Consider the following 22,155-nt stretch of genomic DNA (forward strand, 5'->3'; position numbering starts at 1 on the left):
TTTTAAGTTACTCTCATATATAGGATGTTAGTGTTTATATTTAAGAGAAACAAGAACCTTAAATTGAATTGAATTTGGAAGGAAAAAATATCGAGCTAAAGTCTGTCCAACGAGTCTGGGAAGATTTCGACAGACGACATCCGAAAATACAATTTAACTGTGAATTAAAATGAAAGACACAACTGTCACTATCACGTTTTTTCTCGCTGGACAGACTATAGTTTCTTGAAGAGTTTTTCGCCACTAGAAGGAAATTACAAAATAAGTTATTTTTTGTAAACAGCGCTGGAAATGAAACCGCAACAAAGGTACAGATATTACTTAGGCTATAGTTTGTCCTGCGAAAGAATATATTATGAGAGTAATTGTTGTCATTTTACTTTGAAAAGTAGATTTTTTGTATTTATGCAGTTTTTTTACTGTATTATGATAAAAAAATTTGATAACCAAATTGCGATGACTAAAAACAATCAGACATAATACATGAGGAGAAAAAAACACTGGCTTAATAAAATATAAAAATTTTATTTAGTATCAGTACGCCTTTTTTCACAAAATACAAATTTTTCAGTTGAAACAGTACAGATAATTCTCAAATTGACTTGTTTCATTTGAACAATCAATTATAAAATATTAAATAGGAATTTTGAACAATCAAAAAAAAAACTGTTAGAATAAATGAACCAATTAAATTTTCGTGAGTCTTAATTTTTTTGGCTAATTTTTATAAGTTATTTATTCTAATCAATAATAAATTAGTTTTAATAATATACATCTTGTTACACCTTTCAGAATTCAGAAATGTGAGCTACACAATAAAACAATAAAAATAAACAAAATGAAAACTCCGTATTGTCCACCAAGAAAAAAAAATGATGGATAAAATAATTTTTAAATACAACACTAATATAAAAAATCTATCCTAAAAACTAAATATATATAATATAGATTTTCTACATCCCAATATCAACGTAATTTGTACTAAAACGACGGAAGTTTAAGCGGCACTGCGAAAAGTAGAGAAAATTTCAGAAAATACAGTCAAAAGAACAAAATAAATATTTTAGATAAAATCAATCTTCTTTTTAATTCCTTATTCTGTGCGAGAGTTTGGTTTCTGAACATTTCGAACTTTTTTGTTTTTGATACTCTCAGAAGATGTAAAGACGTAAATCTAACTTACTGACCAGCAAGACCTGTCGTCGTAGGCACAGATTCAACGGTACTTCCTGTAATTTTCTGTACTTCCTGACTTTCGGCCAGTTTCATTCGCAGCGCCGCAAACGCCTTCTTCATTCTATCATTGGCTGGAATACCTCCATGGGCTGGTTTTGGCCTGTACAACCCTTGTTTTGGCCTGTTACCAGCCATCAAGCTCTTATCTGGGGTGCTCATGCCGTGTTTCTGCACCTTGTGAGTGTACAAATTGCGGTACGTCGTAAATTTCGATTTGCAAACTTCACACTCTAAAATCGTTGCTAGAGTGGAGTTTCTCAAACTTCTGTCTGCTACTTTAGCGATGGACAAGCGTCTTGGAGGGGTTTGTATAAATGATTTTCGGATTTTGAACGATAAACGTTTGTTTTTCGGCGATCTGAACTTCACACAATCAATGCGAATGTGAGTATCAAGCAAGAGACGCGACGTAAAGGTGGCGGAACATGTTAAACACGTAAACTTTTTATGAGTTTTTACATGCAAGTCCAAAAGACTTCTGGTTTCACACACTTTTTCACATTCCTTGCACTTGAACCCACTCAAACTTGATTTTCTCACACCTATCAAAGGTTTTTGGATGGATTTCTTCGGAGAAACCTTTTCTATGCTTGTGTTCTTCACCAAGTTCGACTTAACATGACTTTTTTTGTGCATATTCAATAATGCAACGTCCCGGAACGATTTAAGGCACACCGAACAATTGAAATCCGATTGTTTTTTCCTGCATTCGTGCCGTTGTAATAAAGCATTGTTTTTGAAGTTTTGTTCGCACTTCTCGCACTTGTGGTTATACTCAAACTTCATTGGTAGAATAGATCGTCTTGGTATTACACTCACCCGGGAAGAGTTCATTTTCTTTTGTTCCTTCAAACTATTCTCTAAATTGTGATGGATTTTGTGTGTGTTAAGACTATTTTGACTAGGGAAGGACTTCGAGCAATGCGGACAAGGAAATTCTATTTTTTCTTCAATGTCCTGGTTTGAATTAAAACTTACTGATTCTATAATTGGTGTTAGCTCTATTTTCTTTTCTGTGGGTGGCTTTTTGGGGGGTCTGCCGCGTCTCCTTTTAACAACAGTCGACTTGGAGGCACTTTTAGCTAAACTATCGTCGTCAGAATGGATTTCTACAACGGATAATTCTGATTCGCTTACAGTTACTCGTCGTGATTTTGAATTGGGCTCTTCTTCGGAATCGGATAGTTCAACCACAGCGCTAACCTACAAATAAAAACAAATTATAGACAAAATTACTTAGATTTCATAAATTAACCACCTCAAAGATGTTTTTAACTACTTGTTTAGAAAGAAAACGAATCAAGAAATATTCGTTACAAATTTTGATTTTAAAACAGACAACTGTCACTGTCATCTGTCATTTAAAGCAAGGTTATGTAGATTTGTTGTTGTCTTTCTCTTTCGCGTTATTTTGCTGAGAGAGATATATATACTTTATTAATCAATGGAATGTTAGGAATGAGATCTGTATATCGATATTTTATCGAAAATTATTTCGACACAGGGTTGATCGTGTAAGAAAAGTTCTGATGTAAAGAATCACTTTTTACGTGTTTAAAAGTCATTACCTTCTTTCATGTTCTGTAAAAAATGCAAAAAAAAAACATACGTCACAAGGTATTCAAATTAGTAAAAATGCACGTCTCGTATTTTGATGCAAAATACACGTAAAAAACGGAATTAAAAAGAATGACAATTGACAATTCTCTTCAATCCCAACATACCAAAGCTATATACGTATTATTTACAAATATACTCAGCCTAATCTCCAAAAAGTGAAGCCCAAACAGTGAAAGAACAATATGGAATTCTGCATAAGTCTATTTCACCCGGATATTCATTTAACTGCGCATGCCTCACCTGAAGAAGTTTTCATTGGTCGATGTTTTTAAAGGGAAGTGGTTGACTGACATTTCACCTAACCTTCAATTTTATTTATATTTTTATTATGTATAACATATTATCATGGAGTTAGAAAAATATCAAAAAATAGTTGGAAACAATAAACTAAACAAAATCACTCTTTTACGCGCACAAATAAAAAGTAATCCAAACAGAACTAAAACAACAATCAATCGGAGTTTAGCGCAATCGCAGTTCAATCCATATCCGGGTGAAATAGACTTATTGCAGTTTTAATATGGAGCTGGGTTATGTTGTCTTTCTCTTACGGCACAGAAACTGCACACGGGGTTAAATAGAGAACCCTGAGTATATATGTAAATAATACGTATATGACCAAAGCAACATACACATTTTTAATGGTTTCTGCCACACAATATCAAAAAATATTTATTTATCAATGAAAGATAAAACATAATGAAATAATTCAAAATATCTTATTTAACAAAGTTCCTTAACGGTTTACAGCATTTTAGAGGAGCGTTACTAAAATGTAGACGTAGGTTTTTGATAAAATATAAAAAACCTACATCGCAAAATGTCTTTTTACACGTAAAAAAAGCTTTTAAGCGCAAAAAAGTATATCTTTACGTTATGGCGGATTCTCACGACTGGCGTACTTGACAAACATTTGATATTGGAATATACTTGCCATGTCGTGAGAACGGGTTCCTTGGTCACTTGTCGCGTCCCCACTCTCTGTCGGTAAATATAGCCCGAGTCAAACGATTAATCGTACACTTGCCAAGTATACTTGGCCAGCCTGGGCCAGCCTTGTTTACACTTGCCGAGGCGCAAAAAAAACGACTGCGCAAATAATGTTACTGTTATAGCGTATGTCCGATTTATTTCCGGATCGTAGTGTTTTTCGAGTTAATTGCGGATAATTTAAAACGTTAAAACAATAATAGATTATGTAATATCAAATTTACATTAATAACTTCAATATTGGCGACATACCTAAATCGTTTTCACAGCAATAAATGGAGTGGACAAATGAAGACTACACGGGAAAACCAGATATGTCACATTTTCATAGAAATTAAGATACAACTTTATAGAAAATGTTAACGTCATTCGAAAAAAGAAAGCAATAATACGCTTAGTCCCAGAGATATTACAGCTTGGTTATTTTGCCGTACAAAAGAAAAACCACAGTAGTCCACGCGTAAATGGCAAAAACCAGAGATGTACTTACGCATGGGCGACAAGCATGCATCTTGCAATTAGTATTATATTATTAAAACAAGGGATATTACAGAAAATAAACGTCGAAAATCAAAAACACAAACAAATTTATTCCGCTCGAAACTTGCCGAAGCTTACAATAAACAACAATAATCTCGACTGACCGAAAAACATAGATGAATCAACAAATCTCTCAAAAACATCATCTGACACGATCGATAGAAAAATATTATCCTTATGTAACAATCTTAAAGGTATACACATACGTAATTAATTTATGTACGCATATACGGAATATTTTTTTCGTTATCAATATGGTTATAAATTTATGTATGGTAATAAAAACCTACTTAAATATAAATTTTCAACAAAAAAAATAATAGTTTAGATTTAGGTTTTATACAACCTTTAATTAATTGAACATCTCTGGTTTTCTGCTGTTTTGTTTTGCATTTTGACTATTTTTTTTAGATTATCTATTTAGATTTTTATTTCAATATTTCAGAATATGGCGATAATTCACAATATTAATAATTCAGAATTGGTAGTAATATAAATATTTTTCTAATTATTCAACCGAAAATAACATATTTCCTTAAAAACACTAAATTGCATTTTTCTCGGCTCCAATTAAAACGGACAAAACTGGGTTTTCCCGTGTAGTCTTCAAATGATGTTGTTTTGGAATTTATGGATTTATACGAAAATGAGCCCTTCATATGGATGGCCAAACATAAAGAACATAGAAATCGTATTGCAGTGTACAGTAAAAGAACTTAAAAAGAAAAAAGAATCACTAGCAACGACAATTTCCGGACGACCAGTATCCATCGATGCGACTATACTGTTTACTTGCCAAGGATTGTAGGGGTACTTGGCAAATACGCAAATATTGGCGTACTTGCCAAGTACACTTGCCAATGTAGTACAAAGTGGAGACTGGTGGGGATACTTGCCAAGTACGCAAATATTGGCGTACTTGTCAAGTACGCCAGTCGTGAGAATCCGCCTTTATAATTGTTGTAGACACCCGTGTTCCTGTTTATAAACATAAACTCACGTGTTATAAAAACGTTAAAAACCAACTTCGTAATAAGTTTTTTACGCGTAAAAAACTATTTGTTGCGTGATAGTTTTTTACACACCCAGCCATAATAAAAATTTTAAAAAAATATCTTACCTCGACTTTTTTGTTTCGCAATTTTTTATTCAAGTCTTGCACAAATCCCGTAGACGAAATCATAACTTCCTGCACGATAATTTCTTCATCCCTTCGTTCCTGCACGGGTTTAATTTTTTGCTTCCTCGGTTGTCTGGTCTGTCTAACGGGCGCCACTGGTATAGTCGTTCTAAAAAAAATGATTTTTTAACACCCAAAAAATAAGGGAGAAAAAAAGCGTCTACTAACCCGTTAATGAAATTGTGAAACAATTTCGCCTGCATCGCTTCCTTACTCTTGGCGAACCTTTTTTGGAACAGGTCGCACTCGGGCAATTCGAATTCCGTATTTTTAACACATTTTGGTACTTCCTTTGGTTTCACAAATGACGTGCGCAACACGCTTCTGGGATTGGATTTCGGTAGTTTAGATAAATTTGGCAATTTTTCTTTGGCCTGACCTAAAAACATTCAACATAAAATATTTTTGTTTTTTATACAGAGTGTGGTCCGAATTGTTACCGGGAAACTTCGGCAACATATTCTGCAGATAAAAATAAGTAAAAAAGTTTGTTTAAATATATGTCGTAAAATGCCTCGTCCCGGAAATATAGGGTGTAGAAGTTTCATTTTTATTTTGTTTTTTCCAAATGATTTCTGAACTAACGTCGATATTTGGTTGAAAATTGGTGTTTGATGGGTGTTTTTTGATATGATAAACTCGATTTCGGTTCCACTATGACACCTACTTGTAGAGGGCACCATCTACATATTTTTTAACGGTTTTGAAGAGTAATAACTTTTCGAAAATTGGTGTTTAAGTGTTTTTTGAGATGAGTAATGCTGTTTTGAAGAGTAATAACTTATAATTGTAATACAAGTAAATTATAAGTACAAGAAGGAATCATAGTCAAGTAGGAATCATTAAAATCGAATTTCTCATGAAAAAAACACTCCCATATGCAAATTTTCATCCAAATATCGACGTTGGTTCAGAAATTATTTCGAAAAAAAAACGAAATAAAAATTCAACTTCTACACTCTGTATCACCGAAACGAAGCACTTAAGGACATGATTTATAAGAACTTTTTTACTTATTTTTATCCGAAGAATATGTTGCCGAAGTGTCCCGATTACAATTCGGAATCACCCTGTTTTATACTACATGACCATGATACAAGGAGGGTTAGATAAGATATTACGCATGTAGTGGGCGGAGCTTAACCGAAAATTACTATCCGGGTGACGTCATGCGCGCGGAGAACCGATTTGCCATCGCCAGGGATCTTTTGAGAGAAGATATTGCGCATGTAGTTGGCGGAGCTTGGGTGCAACTTTGTTCATGTTTCAAAGCGATAGCAAAGTAATTTGTAGCTTTTATAGATTTCCAACCGTCAAGGATCTTATCTAACCTTCTTGTATCATGCTACATGACTTAGAAAAAAGTCTATTATTTATTACCGACTAATGCATTAACGTTTTCTTTCTCAGGGTAAACAATATAATATTTCACGTTCACAAACGGCTGTTTGCTGTTTTTATTCTCCAAATTTGCCGAAGAATGTTTTAATATGTTCGATTTCTCAAGAATAGGTTGCTGGTTGACTATAATTTCTTCTGTATTAGAATTTGATGTTATTTGGTATTGGCACGCCTCAATATCCTCTGCTTGTGGCTCTGAGTGAACAAGAATATTAAAAAAAAATGTTTGGTAAAATAAAAATATTAAAAAATTCTTTTCTATCGTACCTGGTAACTGAAAATCATCAGCAATTTGATAAGCATCGCTGTCAGATTCTATGCGTGGACTTGCACTACAAGTCTCAGTCTCGGAACTCACATTCTCACACTCTTGATTATAGACATCATTGTAAGGATATCCTTCAGGTACTCTATACGTTTTATGATAAAAAAAACAATTAATACACATATAATTTGTATACACAGTAGAGATCTGCACGGGCCGGGTAGCCCGAACGGGCCTCAGGCCCGGCCCGGCACGAACACGGGCCTTGGCCCGAGCCGGTTTCGCACTGCCAATAGGGGTCGGGCCTCGGGCCGGGCCGGTTCCGCACTTTAAAAAAACACAACTTTGCTTCTGTACATGTTTTTGAGACATCCTATACTTTAACAGGTATTTTAAGGCGATATGTTTATGTGAAATTGATAGATTCTCTGGAATCGACAAAGAACTACTTGGAATAATTGTAATTGAAAGGATTTTTGTAATTTTATTTTAATTGTTCGGGCCGGGCCGGACTAATTTAAGTTTTAACTTTCCACAAACCGGGCTGGGCTTACAAAACCTGCTCCTTTTCTCGGGCCGGGCCGGGTCGGGCTACAAAAAACCGGCCCGTGCAGGTACACAGAGCGGATCAGTTAAAAAAAATAGAGTTTTTAGAACTTTATTTTTTTAAACAAAGACCACCCTGTATAAAAAATAAAGCACTTTTTTACTCATTACGATCTTCAGCGTTCTGTATATTTTCATGATAAAAGAAGAAAAAATATTACACATTTAATTTGTATACAGTTTAAAGTAGCAGAGCTTAATTCTTTAATACAAAGATCACCCTCTATAAAAATAATTAACACTTATACTTCATTACATTTCATTTATACACATCATTCTAACGATATTTTTCAGGTACTCTAATATGTACCGTATGATCGGTTAGGTTAGGTGGGTGTCAGCGATGGCTACGAAATAAAGATCGCTGTCATTTTATATGTAAATTTATATGGAAATGTCATCGATCGTCATTTCCCAGTCAACTGGACGTCATTTTTTATGATCATATGGTATTTTTATGATAAAAAAAAATGAATTATTAAATTTTTCATTTGTATTTACATAGTTCAGTTTTTAGTTTAGAACCAGAACTACTTTTTTATATGAAGACCACCCTGTACAAAAAATATATTACTTTTTTACTTCATGCACATCATTATACTATACGTTCGAAAATAATCAGTGTCAAAGAAAGCTTGGAAATGTAGATTGCTGTCATTTTATATGAGAAGTCATCAATCGTCATTTCAAAGCCAACTGGACGCCTTTTTTTCCGATAATAGAGTACTGATTATGATATAAAAAAATCGAATTAATACACATTTATTTGTATACACAGAGGGGTGCAGTTTATATTAGCAGAACTTTTTTGTTTCATATAATGATCACACTGTATAAAAAATAATTCCACCAATAATAATAATAATAAAACCACCCTGTATAAAAATTACTTCATACACATATACTCTATATATTTTCATAATAAAAAAAAGAACAAATTAATACACATATAATTTGTGTACACGGAGTGGTCTAGTGTTTAGAAAGACAATTAATTTTTTTATACAAAGACCACCTTGTATAAAAAATAATTTACTATTTTGCTTTGTACCCATCATTATAATGATACTCTTCACGTGCTCTATATATTTTCATAATAAAAAACAACAAACTAATACACTTTAGTAGCAGAACTTAAGTTTGTTTTTAAACTAGAACCACACTGCTTAAAAAATTAATTCTTTTAATACTCACTCGTCGAGATCTTCAGTTCCATTGTCGAATTCCACTTCAACAGCCCCATTGTCATTCATAAGCTGCTGCACTATGTTTTCATCATTATTCTCTAAAACTTCGTTATCACAAGGCTCACTATCGTTTTCCTGAATCATATTTTCAGTAAAATTACCATCGGAAACCTGTTCACCGAAAATAAGATGCTGTGAAGAGCCAATGACACCATCAAATCCATGGTTTTCTTGTATATAATCGGGATGATCTTCATCATCATCATTGTTGAAGACCTGTTCACGTTTCACACAATTCAGATCGATTTCTTGTGAAGGAATATACACTTCTAGAAAAAAAAAATGATACAGCTCCTAACTTTAAAACAATGTCAAATATACAGGGTGGCGCTTCTCATGACCATTATAAACCAAATTAAAATTTGACCCAAAAAAATTTCCAGACAACATTAATATTGATTAAAAGTCACTTTTAAAAGCAAGTTCCTCTTTTATTTTAAACGGAACACCCAATATATTATTCCGATATTCCGTGGAGAATTCATATCTCTTCAAAATACTATTAAAGTTACCTACCCCTTAGACTAAGATTTTTCTAGATATTTTCATTTTTATGATTTAGCGTCAGTAGATCTTTATTATTTGACAAACTCTAGGTGGCTGTGACATGCCATGGACATGTCTTTGATTAATTTAACAAAAATTAAGGGATGTAGAGTAAAATATTCAAAGGTAATAAAAAGAGCATGTTTGGAAACATATTTTAATTAATACAGTTACAAGAACAAAATATGTAAACGTATAATTATTATAGATGAAATTAAATGCTCAAAATGCTCTTTTCAAAAGATCTTTGACATTAGGAGGTACACGTGGAGTTGTACTTAAACAGCCACAAAAGCAAGAGAATTATTATGAAAAAAACTTTTTTTTAGAAAATTATACCATCCTGTATTTCAAAAGTTAAATGTTTAGGACATACATTCATATAAAGATTTTTTCTTAGAATGGGTTCAAGCATCATCCCCTTAAATATTACCATGTCATTAAGGAACACCCTGTATATACTTACCAGTTTTAATATTAACTGCACTCTTATTATCGTCTAGCTGTAATAAATCAGAATCACTCGGTATTTGTTGAAAAGTGCTTTCAAGTGTATTTGAATCATTTTCATTATTATTCTGCATTTGGGACTGTGCTAATAAATAATCTTGTAGGTCATTTGATTCATTTTCACTTTGAATTTCTTGTTGAAATGCAGCTTCATTACCAAGTGCGTTATCATCTGGAGGCAGTAACTGTATAGTTTCAGGAATAGCTTCTAAGTTACCTTCATGATTAGTTCTAGAAAAAAAAATTACTTTATATTTTTAAAACGCTTTCTAAATCAACACAAACCTAAATTGAAACTGGTATTTCTGTATATTTCCTTCTTGATCCTGACTTAACTGTAATCCATAGAGATCATCCGATCCTTCAACTGCAAACACAACAACTTGACTATTATCATTTTCTTCGTTTGGAATTTGTTCAGGGGGATCTGTTCCAGAAAAAACTATATTTTCTTCTACCGGCATATCTCCTAAGGGAAATATTAATTAATAAATACTAAAAGAACCAAAGCAAAAACAAAAACTTACCAAGTGTTATATTACTCAAGTTAATATTCTCAAGAGTAGCTTCTCCGGACGAGTCTAGTATTGATAAATACTGCGTCTCGTTAGAATCAATTGCTGTAGCGTAACTCTCGTTGATCGTGGCGTCAGTTATAACTGTGTCGTTTGCATCGAAGTATTGCAGGGAAGATTGGTCGTGAACTGCGTGGTTCCAGATCATATTTCCTTCTTGGATAATTATAGAGTGGTCCGAAGAATATGAATAACAGTCCGACATCGTAATGTCTTTGAATATTTTAACTAAAAATAGTTATTTTAGAAACCCTCAGCTCTAGTATTAGTTAAATTTTATACGTTCTCAAGTAGCAACTTGAAATCAAATGAAGGGTGAAGTTTAAATACCTTAATAAAAACATAACCTACAAAATTTACGAACCTTTTAAAAATGTAGTAATCGATGGAAAATCGTGAGTTATTAAATTAAAACATGGAATGAATGAAAATATCTATCTGTTGTTTAAAGAAAACTTTAAAATTTAATAAATACTCCGTCAGATATCGTATACACGTACCTATATTTACAAAAAAACAACTAAATTTTATACATGTTTAGGAATGATTGTCAAGATTTTGAAATTGAGTCTACACCACAATCTGAGAGCCAGAGCTGAGAGCAAATAATATATTGTATCTTTGAATAAAAATTCTCACAAAACTCTGTGAAGATCAGGTGAAGATTATTTAATACTTGTCAAATAAAAAATTATCTGCTAATCTGTCAAAAACAAACAAGCAGCCACAGAATAATGTACGTACTACGTAATTTACCTGATTAACTACGTGTAGTCTTTCTTCAAAAACTACGTCTTTTCCCGTTCATTAACTACATGAAAACTACATTAATAAACTATGTATTGATATTATGAATAATTTTCCTTTGTATGATGTGTAATAGAGATAATATGATGTAAATATTATATTTAAAGCGATATTTCTTCTGTTTTCTTAAATATGTGTTTCAATAATTATGTGTTTTTAAAGCTTTAACTTATTATAACTTCACCTCAAACCTTTGACATTTGAAAGTTACATACATAGGTTACATAAACTACACCCTCTACATAAACTACATTAACTACATGTAATGTAGTTTATGTAGTTTTTAAAAGTAACATGTAGTTTTCTGAACCCTGGTTGTCCCTAATCTATGGATAGAGCTATCCACAGAAAAGTTATTATATCCACGGATGGGTTGGCTTCCCTAATCAAATGGAACTATAATGGAACCAGGGCAAACCAGGGTTCGGAAAACTACATGTTACTTTTAAAAACTACATAAACTACATTACATGTAGTTAATGTAGTTTATGTAGAGGGTGTAGTTTATGTAACCTATGTATGTAACTTTCAAATGTCAAAGGTTTGAGGTGAGGTTATAATAAGTTGAAGCTTTAAAAACACATAATGTATTTAAGAAAACAGAAGAAATATGGCTTTAAATATAATATTTACATCATATTATCTCTATTACACCTCATACAAAGGAAAATTATTCATAATATCAATACATAGTTTATTAACGTAGTTTTGATGTAGTTAATGAACGGGAAAAGACGTAGTTTTTGAAGAGAAACTACACGTAGTTAATCAGGTAAATTACGTCTTAGTTAACTACTTCCGAACCCTGAATGGAACTTCTTTGCCAAAAATATAGAAACGTCCTTGAAAATAGAAAAAAATTCCAAATCCCAGTTAAAACATGGCTGATATTTTGATCGTATCCAGCGAAATTTTGCAAGAAGTTATAAGATTTTCCGACCGTGAACTAGATTACTTTTTTAGCGAAAAGTGAACGATTTAAAATCAAACTAAAATGGTAAAATATTTTTTTCCTTTTATTTTACTGTAACGACAACACGACAATGTTATTTGCCGCTCTGTTATGATGATGTAACAGCAGCATTGTTTTGAACATATGATCAAGAGCTTTTCTTCTAGGAAAACTCTGGATTGAATAATAGTGGAGGTCCCGGTGATAATGATGGTGAAGGAGAAGATCAAGACGACCCGTCTTCTTCGGTATATATATGGAAACATAAAAACGATTTAAATTATGAGCCATTTAATAATTTTAGTTTAACGTTCAGGATGAGTTGACTTATTTTCGAGAAAAATGGCATAAGGAGCTTAGAGTTCAACCAAAAACAATAAAACAAAGTGTTTCTAAAGAAGAACGAAGCAGAAATGAGACTGACATTGATCCAACTGGAACTGACGAGGAAAGTAGAGCTCGTATGCTTTTTTACAAAGGTACATTATTATATTTCTGGATATTTAAAGTTTTTAAAAAAAAATGATGATTATATTATAGGAATAGAAATGGAAAAATCTGGAAAATTATATGAGGCCATTCAATTCTATCGAAAGGCAGTTCAAATCGTGCCAGATATTGAATTCAAACTTGACTATAGGCCAAAACATATCAACTTAAAGAATGAGAGACCTCCAGAAGTTACTGAAGGTATGTAAACTAAATGTTTTAGCTGATAAATATAATTTTTATTTAATTTTAGAGATTGAAGAGACTGAAGATTCCAGTGACGATTCTGACGACAGTGAAATCATAGAGGAAAGCCAGTTGTTACCAAAAATACAGAGAAGAGTGTCCAAAATGAGATTTTTGTGTTCACCGAAGTTTGATCAAACAGTATGCAAATAAATTTATAATTTAAAATTATACAGTTTTATTATTATACTTTTAGGGTACACATATATCTTTTTTACCTGTGGAAATACTACTCTACATTCTCAGATGGGTTGTATCCAGTGATTTGGACTTGAGATCTATAGAAATGTTTGGATTAGTTTGCAGAGGATTTTATTTGTGTGCTCGTGATCCAGAAATTTGGCGATTGACATGTTTGAGGTATTTTTTGAGACAAAATTTATTTAAAGTTCTTTTTGTTTTTTTTTTATTTTAAAATTTTATTACTTTATTTTATTGATTAATTATTCATCAATTGTTTAGAATATGGGGTTTGAATTGTGGTTCATCTCCTGGCATGTACGGTACATGGAGAAACATGTTCATTGAAAGGTCCAGATTGAATTTCAACGGGTGCTACATAAGTAAAACCACGTATATCAGACATGGGGAAAATAATTTTCAAGATCAGTTTTACAGACCATGGCACCTAGTTGCTTACTACAGATATTTAAGGTATTTGTTTTATACAAAAACTGTTTAAATTTATAGGATTTTTTATATCAGAAAATATTTTTTAAAAGGGATGGGTAGGGAAAAAATCTCGTCGTAGAGAACTATTTTTTACATGTAAATTACGAGGTAGTTACGTCCACAGATTAGTAAAGCTTCTCTGAGCCAGTTAACAGTACATGATCTTTGTTAAAAAGATTTTTTCACTATATTTGGTAGTTTTTATTGATGTAAATCTCTTTTTGTATAGTTATTTTTTAAATTTAAATTTAGGCAGAAGCAAAGAAAATGTACGTTGGGAAGAAAGAGAAATCTAATTTTTTTCCCTTGCATTATTTTTTTGTGTTTTTAGGGTTTTTGCATTTTTACGTGTATTTTAGACTAAACCGTAAGACAGTACGCGTTCACACCCATCCATGATTTTTTATATTTTTCTAGGTTTTTCCCTGAAGGACTGGTATTAATGTTAACCTCTCCAGATGAGCCTTCGCTTTGCGTACAACAAATGAAGTCTCGCAGTCCTAGACAGCCTGTAATGGTTGGGTATTACAGACTGAAGGATGACAAAGTATAACATTTGCAGTAATTGCTTCAGTTTAATCAATTTTGTGTAATTTTTTTAGGTTACATTGGTTGTACAGCGGCAAGATACGTCCAGGGCTGTCCAGAGTACCTACAGAAAAGGATTGAGACGGAGAGAAATGGAAAATGCCGAGCAAACCTTTCATATGGTAAGATTGATTGATGTAACAAAATAGTTTTTACACGGGAAAATACTTTTTACATGCCAGAAAATAGTTTTTTGCGCGTAAAAAATAGTTTTTTACACGTATTTTTTTTACCCATCCCTGCTAGTTTTTTTTTGTATTTTAGGAATTGGAAATAAAAAACCACAAGAATAAACGTCATTTTAAGCTAGTCTGGACTTATTATTCGGTGTTTACAAAGTACAAGCATGGTCAAGAGAGCACTTGCACTTTCGATCTGATAGCCAATCGGTTTCCTCCGTTGATGTTTTCCAGGGTCAAGAGCTTCACTTCGGATATTGCTTGCTTTTTCTCCTAGGTGACTTAGCATAGGATAGTTAACCTCATCCATTCCGGGGCAGAACTGGTTTTTCCTTTGAGGCTATGTGTTAGTTCTTCCAGATTGAAAGGAGGGTCTGCTGTCTCCAGTGGTTGCAGTGAGAAGTTTGGTGTTATGTTTGTTATTGAGTTGTCTTTTAGTATTTCCTCGGATATTGTGTCACTGGGTATAGGTAGTCTTGCATTCGCGTGTGTGCCACCAAATTTCTTTATCTTGTTCCATATATAGGTTATGTTTGTATTTCTGTTAAGTGTCCCACAGAATTCCTTGAAGCTGTCTTTTTTTTTTCTATTCAATTGTTTCTTTGATAAGGCGATTTGTCTCTTTGCTTGTATAAAATTCTGCAGGTTGGGACTGGATCTAAAGTTGCTAATGGCTTTCCGTCTCTCTTTGACAATCGAGGAGCATTCCTGGTCCCACCATGGATTACCTTGTGGTTTTATTTGGTTTGTCTTAGTTTCTGGTATACTTTTTTGAGCTGCTGCCTCCACTATGCTGTGCAGGTCGTCAAAGCCAGCATTCAAGTCTAATTGGTTTGTCATTTTGCCTATCTCAGTTTCATACCTTGTCCAATTGGCTTTTCTGAAGTTTTTCCTAGGAAACGTAGAATGTCTGATGTTTGTGTTGCCCACCAGAGTGCACATTGTTGTTGGGTAGTGGTCACAAATCCGGGGTCTGGGATGAGTGACCATATTGTTTTTAGAGTGAGGTTGTTAGAGACAAGTGTGAGGTCTAAAGGACTTTCATTGGTGTTGTTGGCAAATCGTGTTGGTGCTTCGTTATTTATTATTGAAAAGTTTTTTTTGTTAATAAAGTTGTATAGGTTAATCCCGCTGTGGTTGTTTTTTTTGCTTCCCCAGTACTCATGATGTGCGTTAAAGTCTCCCATTATTATATTTTTCTTATTGTTGATGTCTATTGTCGTTTCTAAGTCTTGTGGCGAGATGTTATATTGGGGTGGGGAGTAAACATTTGTGATGTTAAGATCATCAATTTTTATGGTGAGTGTTTGAAGTTGCGAGATATTGTTGCTATTGCTGTTGATTACGTTGAACTTTATGTTTTTTTTGACACATGTGGCTATGCCACCGTAGCCGTCGTCTCTATCTTTTCGCATTATGTGGTAATTTTTTAGATTGAATTGATCTGTAGAAAAAAGCCAAGTTTCGTTCAAAATTAGTATATCCGGGTTAAATTTTTTTATAATTGTGATAAGATTGGTCCGGTTGGACCGAACACTTCTGATATTCCACTGGATAATGATCAGAGTGTTTTGTTGTGTCATATACTATTGTTAGAGGAGAGTGCCTTGTTTACAATTTGCCACTATATGTGGCAACCTATAAAGAACACTCCCTAGTGGTTTTCAACATTTGGTCCACACATTCTGTTGGTGTTTGTATCTTGTATTTGGTCGACATTTCTTCTATGAACGTTTTTATTTCGTTGCTGTATTTATTGAAGTTTCTCGTGGCACTTAATGTAGGCGAAATTAAGGTAGAAGCGTTGATATTTTTTGGTATTGCTCCTGTACTTCTTACTGTTTGCGGTATAATTATGTTACTACTAGAGTTTGTAGGTAGGTCCAGGTCTTGGTATTTTCTTGGTCTTGAATTTGGGAAATAAAGTATGTCCTCCTTTTGCTTTTTTAGATTGTTTGTATTTGTTTTATTAGAGGCTGCAGCCATGGCATATGTCTGCTTCCTTCTTGTTGTATTTAACCATTTTTCTTGTGATGAGTAGGGACTTTTTTCCGTATGTGGCTTGGCCAGTACTTCTGGAAAATCACCCCGTTTGGGTGAGAATGGGGTGTTAGAATTAAAACTTTTATATTTTTCGTTTGCTTCGAAGTAGGTAAGGTTGTCAAATGCCATGGCTTTTTTGACAACCAACTGCCTTTCAAACTCCATGCAAGTTTTTGAGCTGGAGCGATGTTCGTCGGAGTTGCAGAGTATGCATTTTACTTGGCATAGGAAGGATCCGTCTTCCTTACGGTGAGGTGTCTCATTTTCCGGTTCTAGGCTTCCACAATTAAGGCATTTTTTTTTGACTTGCAAATTTTTTTGGTATGACCGTATCTGAAACAGTTAAAACATTGCGTAACGGGTGGAACGTATGGTTTTATCTGCATGTCCAAGCCAAAAACCTGGATGTCTCTGGGCAGTCTTGTGCCCTCAAATGTGTAGAGGACTGTGGTTGTTGGTATGTATTCTACACTTTTCTTTTCTTTGTCAATAACTTTTCTGTTCAGTCGTGTGCAGCTTATTACCCTGCACTCTCTGCTGGTACTATTCTGCACTATCGTCTTCATGGAGAACATTTTTGGTATCGCCCTGACGATGCCTTTACATGATGTGTAGTTTTTGGGAATGAATATGTCGTAGCCTAGGTTTTTTAAATGTTTGTTTTGTAGAAAGTTGTTCGCCGCCTTGAAAGAATCAAAATCTACACCTAATCTATTACGTCCTTTGATGTTGATTTTTAAAATGTTACTAAGTTTTAGATCAAAGATATCTTTAGCAATTTTCAGATGATTAAACCCACCTATATTGTTGCCCGATTTTTCTGTTGATTCGATGTATACAGTAAAAGGGGTTTTATCTTTAGCTGTGTATATAGTTTCATTGCTATTGAATTCTGGATTGAATGCGGACTCTGTCAGCGTGGCTTTTTGTTCTGGAGCATGTGCATTTTGTGAGGTTAGATCCGGGTTACTTTCCGCAAGAATAGCTTCCGAATTGTTTTGCAAAGGACCCTGTGGGGTTTGGCTTAAGTTTCTCGTGCCTATGATGTCTTCTATGATCTCATAATCTATGTTTCGGTTGCTCTTTTTCCTAGGGGGGGATCCGGTCCCCCCGGGAGACTCCATTATTTTTCGGCCGCCGCAAAATACGCAATTATGAGGATAATAATGGAATGATACTTTATGAAACTATTTAATTTTAGGCTTGACTTACCAGGAGGTGAACACAAATGTTAGTATTTTTTTTTTCGCGTTGTCACTTGTTTCAAGTTTCACACACGAATCCTGTGACAAAGTAGCGGACTGCGATTTCACAACCCACCTCTACTTCTAACCTGGTTACGATTTTCGTGACCTAGCTCGAGAGTCGGTCACATTTTGTATGTGTCATCAAGTGGTCACAGTCACATTGTGTATGTGTTTTGTGGTCGGTCACGTTTTCTGGTTACGAGCAGTATTGTCAGATTTTTGAAATTCACCAAAAAGCGCAAATCAGTACAATAAACAAATTTAACCTGTCCAAAACATATCCAAGTGATAGTATTGGTTGATAACATGATAACTATGGTTAAAATATCTGCATAATTATTATATGGTTAAGACTGCTCGTATACGTAGTAGCTAGCGGTCTTTATTTTGGTGTAATCTGGTAGATGAGTCGGGCTATAGCCGGGTATATAACTCAGTTAAACAAATAAGCAAATTTTGACTTACAGATTATTTAATTACATAAAATTACAAAAAAATTACAACAATTTATTGTGACAAAATATTGTTGGAAAAAAAAAGAACTTCATCGACGTAAGGAGTATCTAGAATTTTAGAAAATTAAAAACGCTCAATCTAGAAAATTAAAATCGCCCGATTTGCACATTGGGCTTTTTATTTTTTTTTGCGCAAATGAAGTCTGAAAAGCGCCCAATCTGGCCACACTGCCATAGATAAGCCAAACTGGTGGCAACAGAAGGCGTTTTGGCGTTAGGTATCGGTTATCCTAACCATATTTGAAATCAGTAACCAGTTCGTTACCACAGATGTTAACCCATTCCGTAACCTGGTAAACGCGAAAACTCGTCAATGCTATCCATGTATCCATCTGGTATCCATGCATGGTGGGCGGAAAAAGGACTCTAGGGTGGGGATCCTTGACAGTTCTGTTTGACGATTCATTTGACACATTTGAATTTGATTTGAAATTTTGTGGATTTGTCAGTCTTTACGAAGCTTATTTTATGTTATTTATTATTTATTCTACTACTGATAGTTGTATAAAGGTAGTAAATCTTCAAAAAGTTTTTTTGTTTGTGTTCTACTAAATGTGAGAAAAGGCCTCAATAAAAAGCTCCTACTTTGGTTTCATTCTCGCTAATTTACTTCGCAAAGCAGGATAAAATCGGAAGTAAAATGAAGTTTCTTTCCATATATGTGGATATGGTTCTGATGTAGCTATACTAGAGATGAACATTGGTGCTTGGCCATCCAGTGGAGATCGAGTACTGTAGCTTGGTGCATGCTCCAGACTGCAGCTACAACCAGTACGTGCATGATATTGTGCGAGTTCAGACACAAGTCTACCGATCCGGGAAACCATTTTTCTGGCACATGTATCGCGCCTATACATCCGCCAGCTATCGATACAACGTCCTAGAAAGAAAAAGAAATAAGTAAAAAAAGGTGAGACTTTTAAAAAGTATTTTTTTTTCTTTTTTTTTAATCCTTTTTACTGAGACTCTTATTAAAATATAAATTACTTGGTATATGTAGAATGACTGACAGGAGGGTTAATCACCGCGACCTAATTAAAGATCTGTTGTATCCCCCTTTCTGAGTTATAACTCAGCATACATGGATATTTTCCTGTTGTAGGGGGGAGGGGTATTAGGGGAGTATTAAAGGGTATTACCTATCCTCCTCCGATTTCCAAGATAAATAATTATTTTATTTTAATTTTACCTGTAAAATAACGTGTAAAAATGCTGCCGGATCTCCACCCCCTAAACCGCTTATTCTCAGGAACCACAGCCCTATTCTGTACAGGAAGGGCAATAGGAAGCACAGTCTCCTGTCCCAAGGGGACCATGCCAGCATAGCCTTAAAAACGTGTTTTTTTATACATATTTTGCTGTATTTTTATATTTAATGTACCTTGTATAATCCCCATATACTTAACAAGCAATAACAAGATATTAGCGACCATTTGTAAATATCTGGAAGGCAATGCGATGTGGAAAACAACAAAGGTAAAGCACCTAAAATAAAATTAAGATAAATAAATAAGCTAAACACTAAAAAATTACTGTATTTTTTAATATTATGCTAACGGAGCTAACATCATTTATAGGCAACCAGATATACATGTATTCAAATTTTCTGGGACTCACCGAAACTCTGGCTAACCCATATGCCCAGCATGTCGATTTGCAGGAGGACATAATATGCCAAGGGGCCATAGTTTAAGTTCATAAACATGTGGTAGACAAAACTGCCCAGCCAGGGGCACAATATACCCGCTATGTGGCACCACGCCAGGAATGTGAGTTCTTTGGAGTGCCACGGAAGTACTTCCGGTACGGTATAAATTATATAAAATATTGGTATAGCTGAAAAAATGTGTGTTTAGCTATAAAATTAAATATTTATTTATTAAGTTTTGTAGGAACTTTTAAAAATATGATTTTTTGGCCGTTTCTGATAAGATTTAAAAAAAAGCATATTTTTTTGTTACAATTACATAAAACGGGGTAAATCTAAAAAGAACAATTTAATTCTAAAAGAAATTTTTCTTTACTTTTTTATTAAATTCCGCTTTAAGGAATTTCGTACTTGCATTGTCTTATTTATTTATTATTGCTTTGTTATTGCTTACACAACGTTGCGGTCAGAAGTATTACTGACTGGGTAATGCGCATCTCTTCAAAATATTATACGTTTTTAATACATTTTTATTTAGAATAGTCATTTAGATCTCCTATAATAAATTAAAATACGCAGTAAATTTATTCAAATAATTATAGATTCAATTTCAATTATTTAATAAGTATAAAATAAAAAAATATCGTCGGGCGTCACGATGAACGATTCGTTATAGTAGTGAGTACGCGTTCTTCTCCTTCATTTGAAGAAATTGTAATACACATTTTCGCAAATATGCATACTAGAAGAATTGATCTTAATTTTCAAATTTAAAATCTAACAGATTCGTTCACAGCTTTGTTTTTAACTAAACTTAGTTCTTTTTTAAATTGGTTAGATTATATTTTAACCTGAAACATTTTTTGTATATTTTATTTTTGTAACTTCAAAATTAAGACTTAAAAAAAAGAAAACAACTTTATTCTGTTTATAATAAAATGTTAATTGCCGCTGTTTTCAAGTGCGAACTTTTGATAACAGTCAGTGATGATACTTCTGACCAAATGTGGTGTAAGCAAAAATAAATAAAGACAATGGAAGTTCGAAAATCCTTTATAGTATATAGACATTATTTATAACTTGAATGGCACCATATAATCGAAAAAAAAACGGCGTGCAGTTGACTTGGAAATGGCGATCGATGACTATATAATTTTACATAATATAAAATGACAGCGATCTTCATTTCATAGCCCTCTCGGACGACGTTTTTTTTAATTATATGGTATATGATACATAAAGAAAATTTTAGAAAATAATGAAAATCTTTTTTGAAAATTTCAAGTCCTGGTAGTTTAAAGGAATCATTTAACTAAATATTTTTTATTAACTCACCGTGTGTTATAATATTAACAGACTCATTATGCCACTGAAAAGCGCTCTTGAAACATCCCAAAGGAGACTGTAAAGGTCTATACCCAGTTTTAATATTCGGATTAAACTGCAAATGTTCCGGCATATCTTTCAAGCACAACCATTCATTTCTCTTGTGATTTTTTTCGTTCTTTACAACAAATTCGTCTTCATTTTCCTGATCTTTCAATTCATCTTCTTCAATATCTTTTGTTTCTTCAATTTTTCCATTTTCTTTACGTTTTTTTAGTGTGCAAGTACTATTTTCTATTTCAATATCCATTTTTATAAGAAAGTTCTATAGGTTTATATATAGGAAGTCCTATAGGTCTGACGGAAGACTACTGAAAATTTCGTTCATTATTTTTTGGTGTAAAATGAATTATTCTGGATATTTTTCCCGGGTTATGGACATGATAGATAGTGACGTTTTTCGGTGGTCATGACATGACTGACCCAAATTAAGGGATGAAAAGGTGCGAACAGGCGCGCTTATGGAAACACGGAACGCGCAAATATACTGAGTTTATTTTTTTCTTACGGCCAATGTATCGATTAATAACAATAATGCAGTAATCCGCTATTTTATTAACGTATTATTTATGCGGTAATGCATATTTTTACGTGTTACCGCATAATTTATAATAAAAAAATAATTTGCATAATTATATATCCCACCTACACTATCTTAAAATCTGCA

At 33.5% G+C, this 22,155-nt stretch overlaps 4 protein-coding genes across 5 annotated transcripts; 1 reads left to right on the forward strand and 3 right to left on the reverse strand.

The window, feature by feature from the left end:
* Positions 1-546: 546 nt before the first annotated feature.
* LOC115875566 (zinc finger and BTB domain-containing protein 11-like) lies at positions 547-11,434 on the reverse strand. Of its 2 annotated transcripts, none has more exons than XM_030891070.1 (10): positions 11,217-11,434; positions 10,669-10,944; positions 10,427-10,610; positions 10,098-10,372; positions 9,033-9,354; positions 7,235-7,377; positions 6,947-7,162; positions 5,735-5,945; positions 5,507-5,675; positions 547-2,439 (listed from the first exon to the last, which is right to left on the reverse strand). In XM_030891070.1, the coding sequence occupies exons 2-10, from the start codon at positions 10,919-10,921 to the stop codon at positions 1,180-1,182; spliced, it is 3,033 nt and encodes a 1,010-aa protein (XP_030746930.1). In that variant the 5' UTR covers positions 10,922-10,944; positions 11,217-11,434; the 3' UTR covers positions 547-1,179. The 2 variants fall into 2 exon arrangements, with proteins under 2 accessions (XP_030746930.1, XP_030746929.1); XM_030891069.1 differs by lacking the exon at positions 11,217-11,434 and adding an exon at positions 11,081-11,205.
* A 937-nt stretch (positions 11,435-12,371) lies between these two features.
* On the forward strand, positions 12,372-14,926 carry LOC115875490 (F-box only protein 9). The gene is made up of 10 exons (XM_030890958.1): positions 12,372-12,520; positions 12,643-12,723; positions 12,780-12,954; positions 13,016-13,165; positions 13,218-13,351; positions 13,407-13,570; positions 13,673-13,864; positions 14,300-14,429; positions 14,485-14,592; positions 14,735-14,926. The coding sequence occupies exons 1-10, from the start codon at positions 12,518-12,520 to the stop codon at positions 14,924-14,926; spliced, it is 1,329 nt and encodes a 442-aa protein (XP_030746818.1). The 5' UTR covers positions 12,372-12,517.
* A 1,677-nt stretch (positions 14,927-16,603) lies between these two features.
* On the reverse strand, positions 16,604-18,863 carry LOC115875568. The gene is made up of 2 exons (XM_030891072.1): positions 17,861-18,863; positions 16,604-17,819 (listed from the first exon to the last, which is right to left on the reverse strand). The coding sequence occupies exon 2, from the start codon at positions 17,814-17,816 to the stop codon at positions 16,965-16,967; it is 852 nt and encodes a 283-aa protein (XP_030746932.1). The 5' UTR covers positions 17,817-17,819; positions 17,861-18,863; the 3' UTR covers positions 16,604-16,964.
* A 117-nt stretch (positions 18,864-18,980) lies between these two features.
* LOC115875567 (progestin and adipoQ receptor family member 4) lies at positions 18,981-22,015 on the reverse strand. The gene is made up of 5 exons (XM_030891071.1): positions 21,438-22,015; positions 20,072-20,290; positions 19,836-19,939; positions 19,644-19,781; positions 18,981-19,334 (listed from the first exon to the last, which is right to left on the reverse strand). The coding sequence occupies exons 1-5, from the start codon at positions 21,736-21,738 to the stop codon at positions 19,137-19,139; spliced, it is 960 nt and encodes a 319-aa protein (XP_030746931.1). The 5' UTR covers positions 21,739-22,015; the 3' UTR covers positions 18,981-19,136.
* Between the last annotated feature and the right edge of the window lie 140 nt (positions 22,016-22,155).

Source organism: Sitophilus oryzae, unplaced genomic scaffold, assembly GCF_002938485.1.
Source record: "Sitophilus oryzae breed Bouriz unplaced genomic scaffold, Soryzae_2.0 scaffold_1389_pilon_pilon, whole genome shotgun sequence".
Lineage (NCBI taxonomy): Eukaryota > Metazoa > Arthropoda > Insecta > Coleoptera > Curculionidae > Sitophilus > Sitophilus oryzae.

Bases quoted from the DNA above. Each gene is read 5' to 3' on its own strand.
- LOC115875568 (XM_030891072.1), bottom strand. From the start codon at position 17,816: ATGGAGTCTCCCGGGGGGACCGGATCCCCCCCTAGGAAAAAGAGCAAC.
- LOC115875567 (XM_030891071.1), bottom strand. From the start codon at position 21,738: ATGGATATTGAAATAGAAAATAGTACTTGCACACTAAAAAAACGTAAA. The intron at 20,291-21,437 runs GTGAGTTAATAA...ACATTTTTTCAG, and splicing joins TGTTAATATTATAACACACG to CTATACCAATATTTTATATA. The intron at 19,335-19,643 runs GTAAAATTAAAA...TTTTCTTTCTAG, and splicing joins TTTTACACGTTATTTTACAG to GACGTTGTATCGATAGCTGG.
- LOC115875566 (XM_030891070.1), bottom strand. From the start codon at position 10,921: ATGTCGGACTGTTATTCATATTCTTCGGACCACTCTATAATTATCCAA. The intron at 10,373-10,426 runs GTTTGTGTTGAT...TTTTTTTTCTAG, and splicing joins AAATACCAGTTTCAATTTAG to AACTAATCATGAAGGTAACT. The intron at 5,676-5,734 runs GTTAGTAGACGC...CATTTTTTTTAG, and splicing joins TTTCACAATTTCATTAACGG to AACGACTATACCAGTGGCGC.
- LOC115875490 (XM_030890958.1), top strand. The intron at 13,571-13,672 runs GTATTTTTTGAG...TCAATTGTTTAG, and splicing joins TGGCGATTGACATGTTTGAG to AATATGGGGTTTGAATTGTG. The intron at 14,593-14,734 runs GTAAGATTGATT...TTTGTATTTTAG, and splicing joins CCGAGCAAACCTTTCATATG to GAATTGGAAATAAAAAACCA.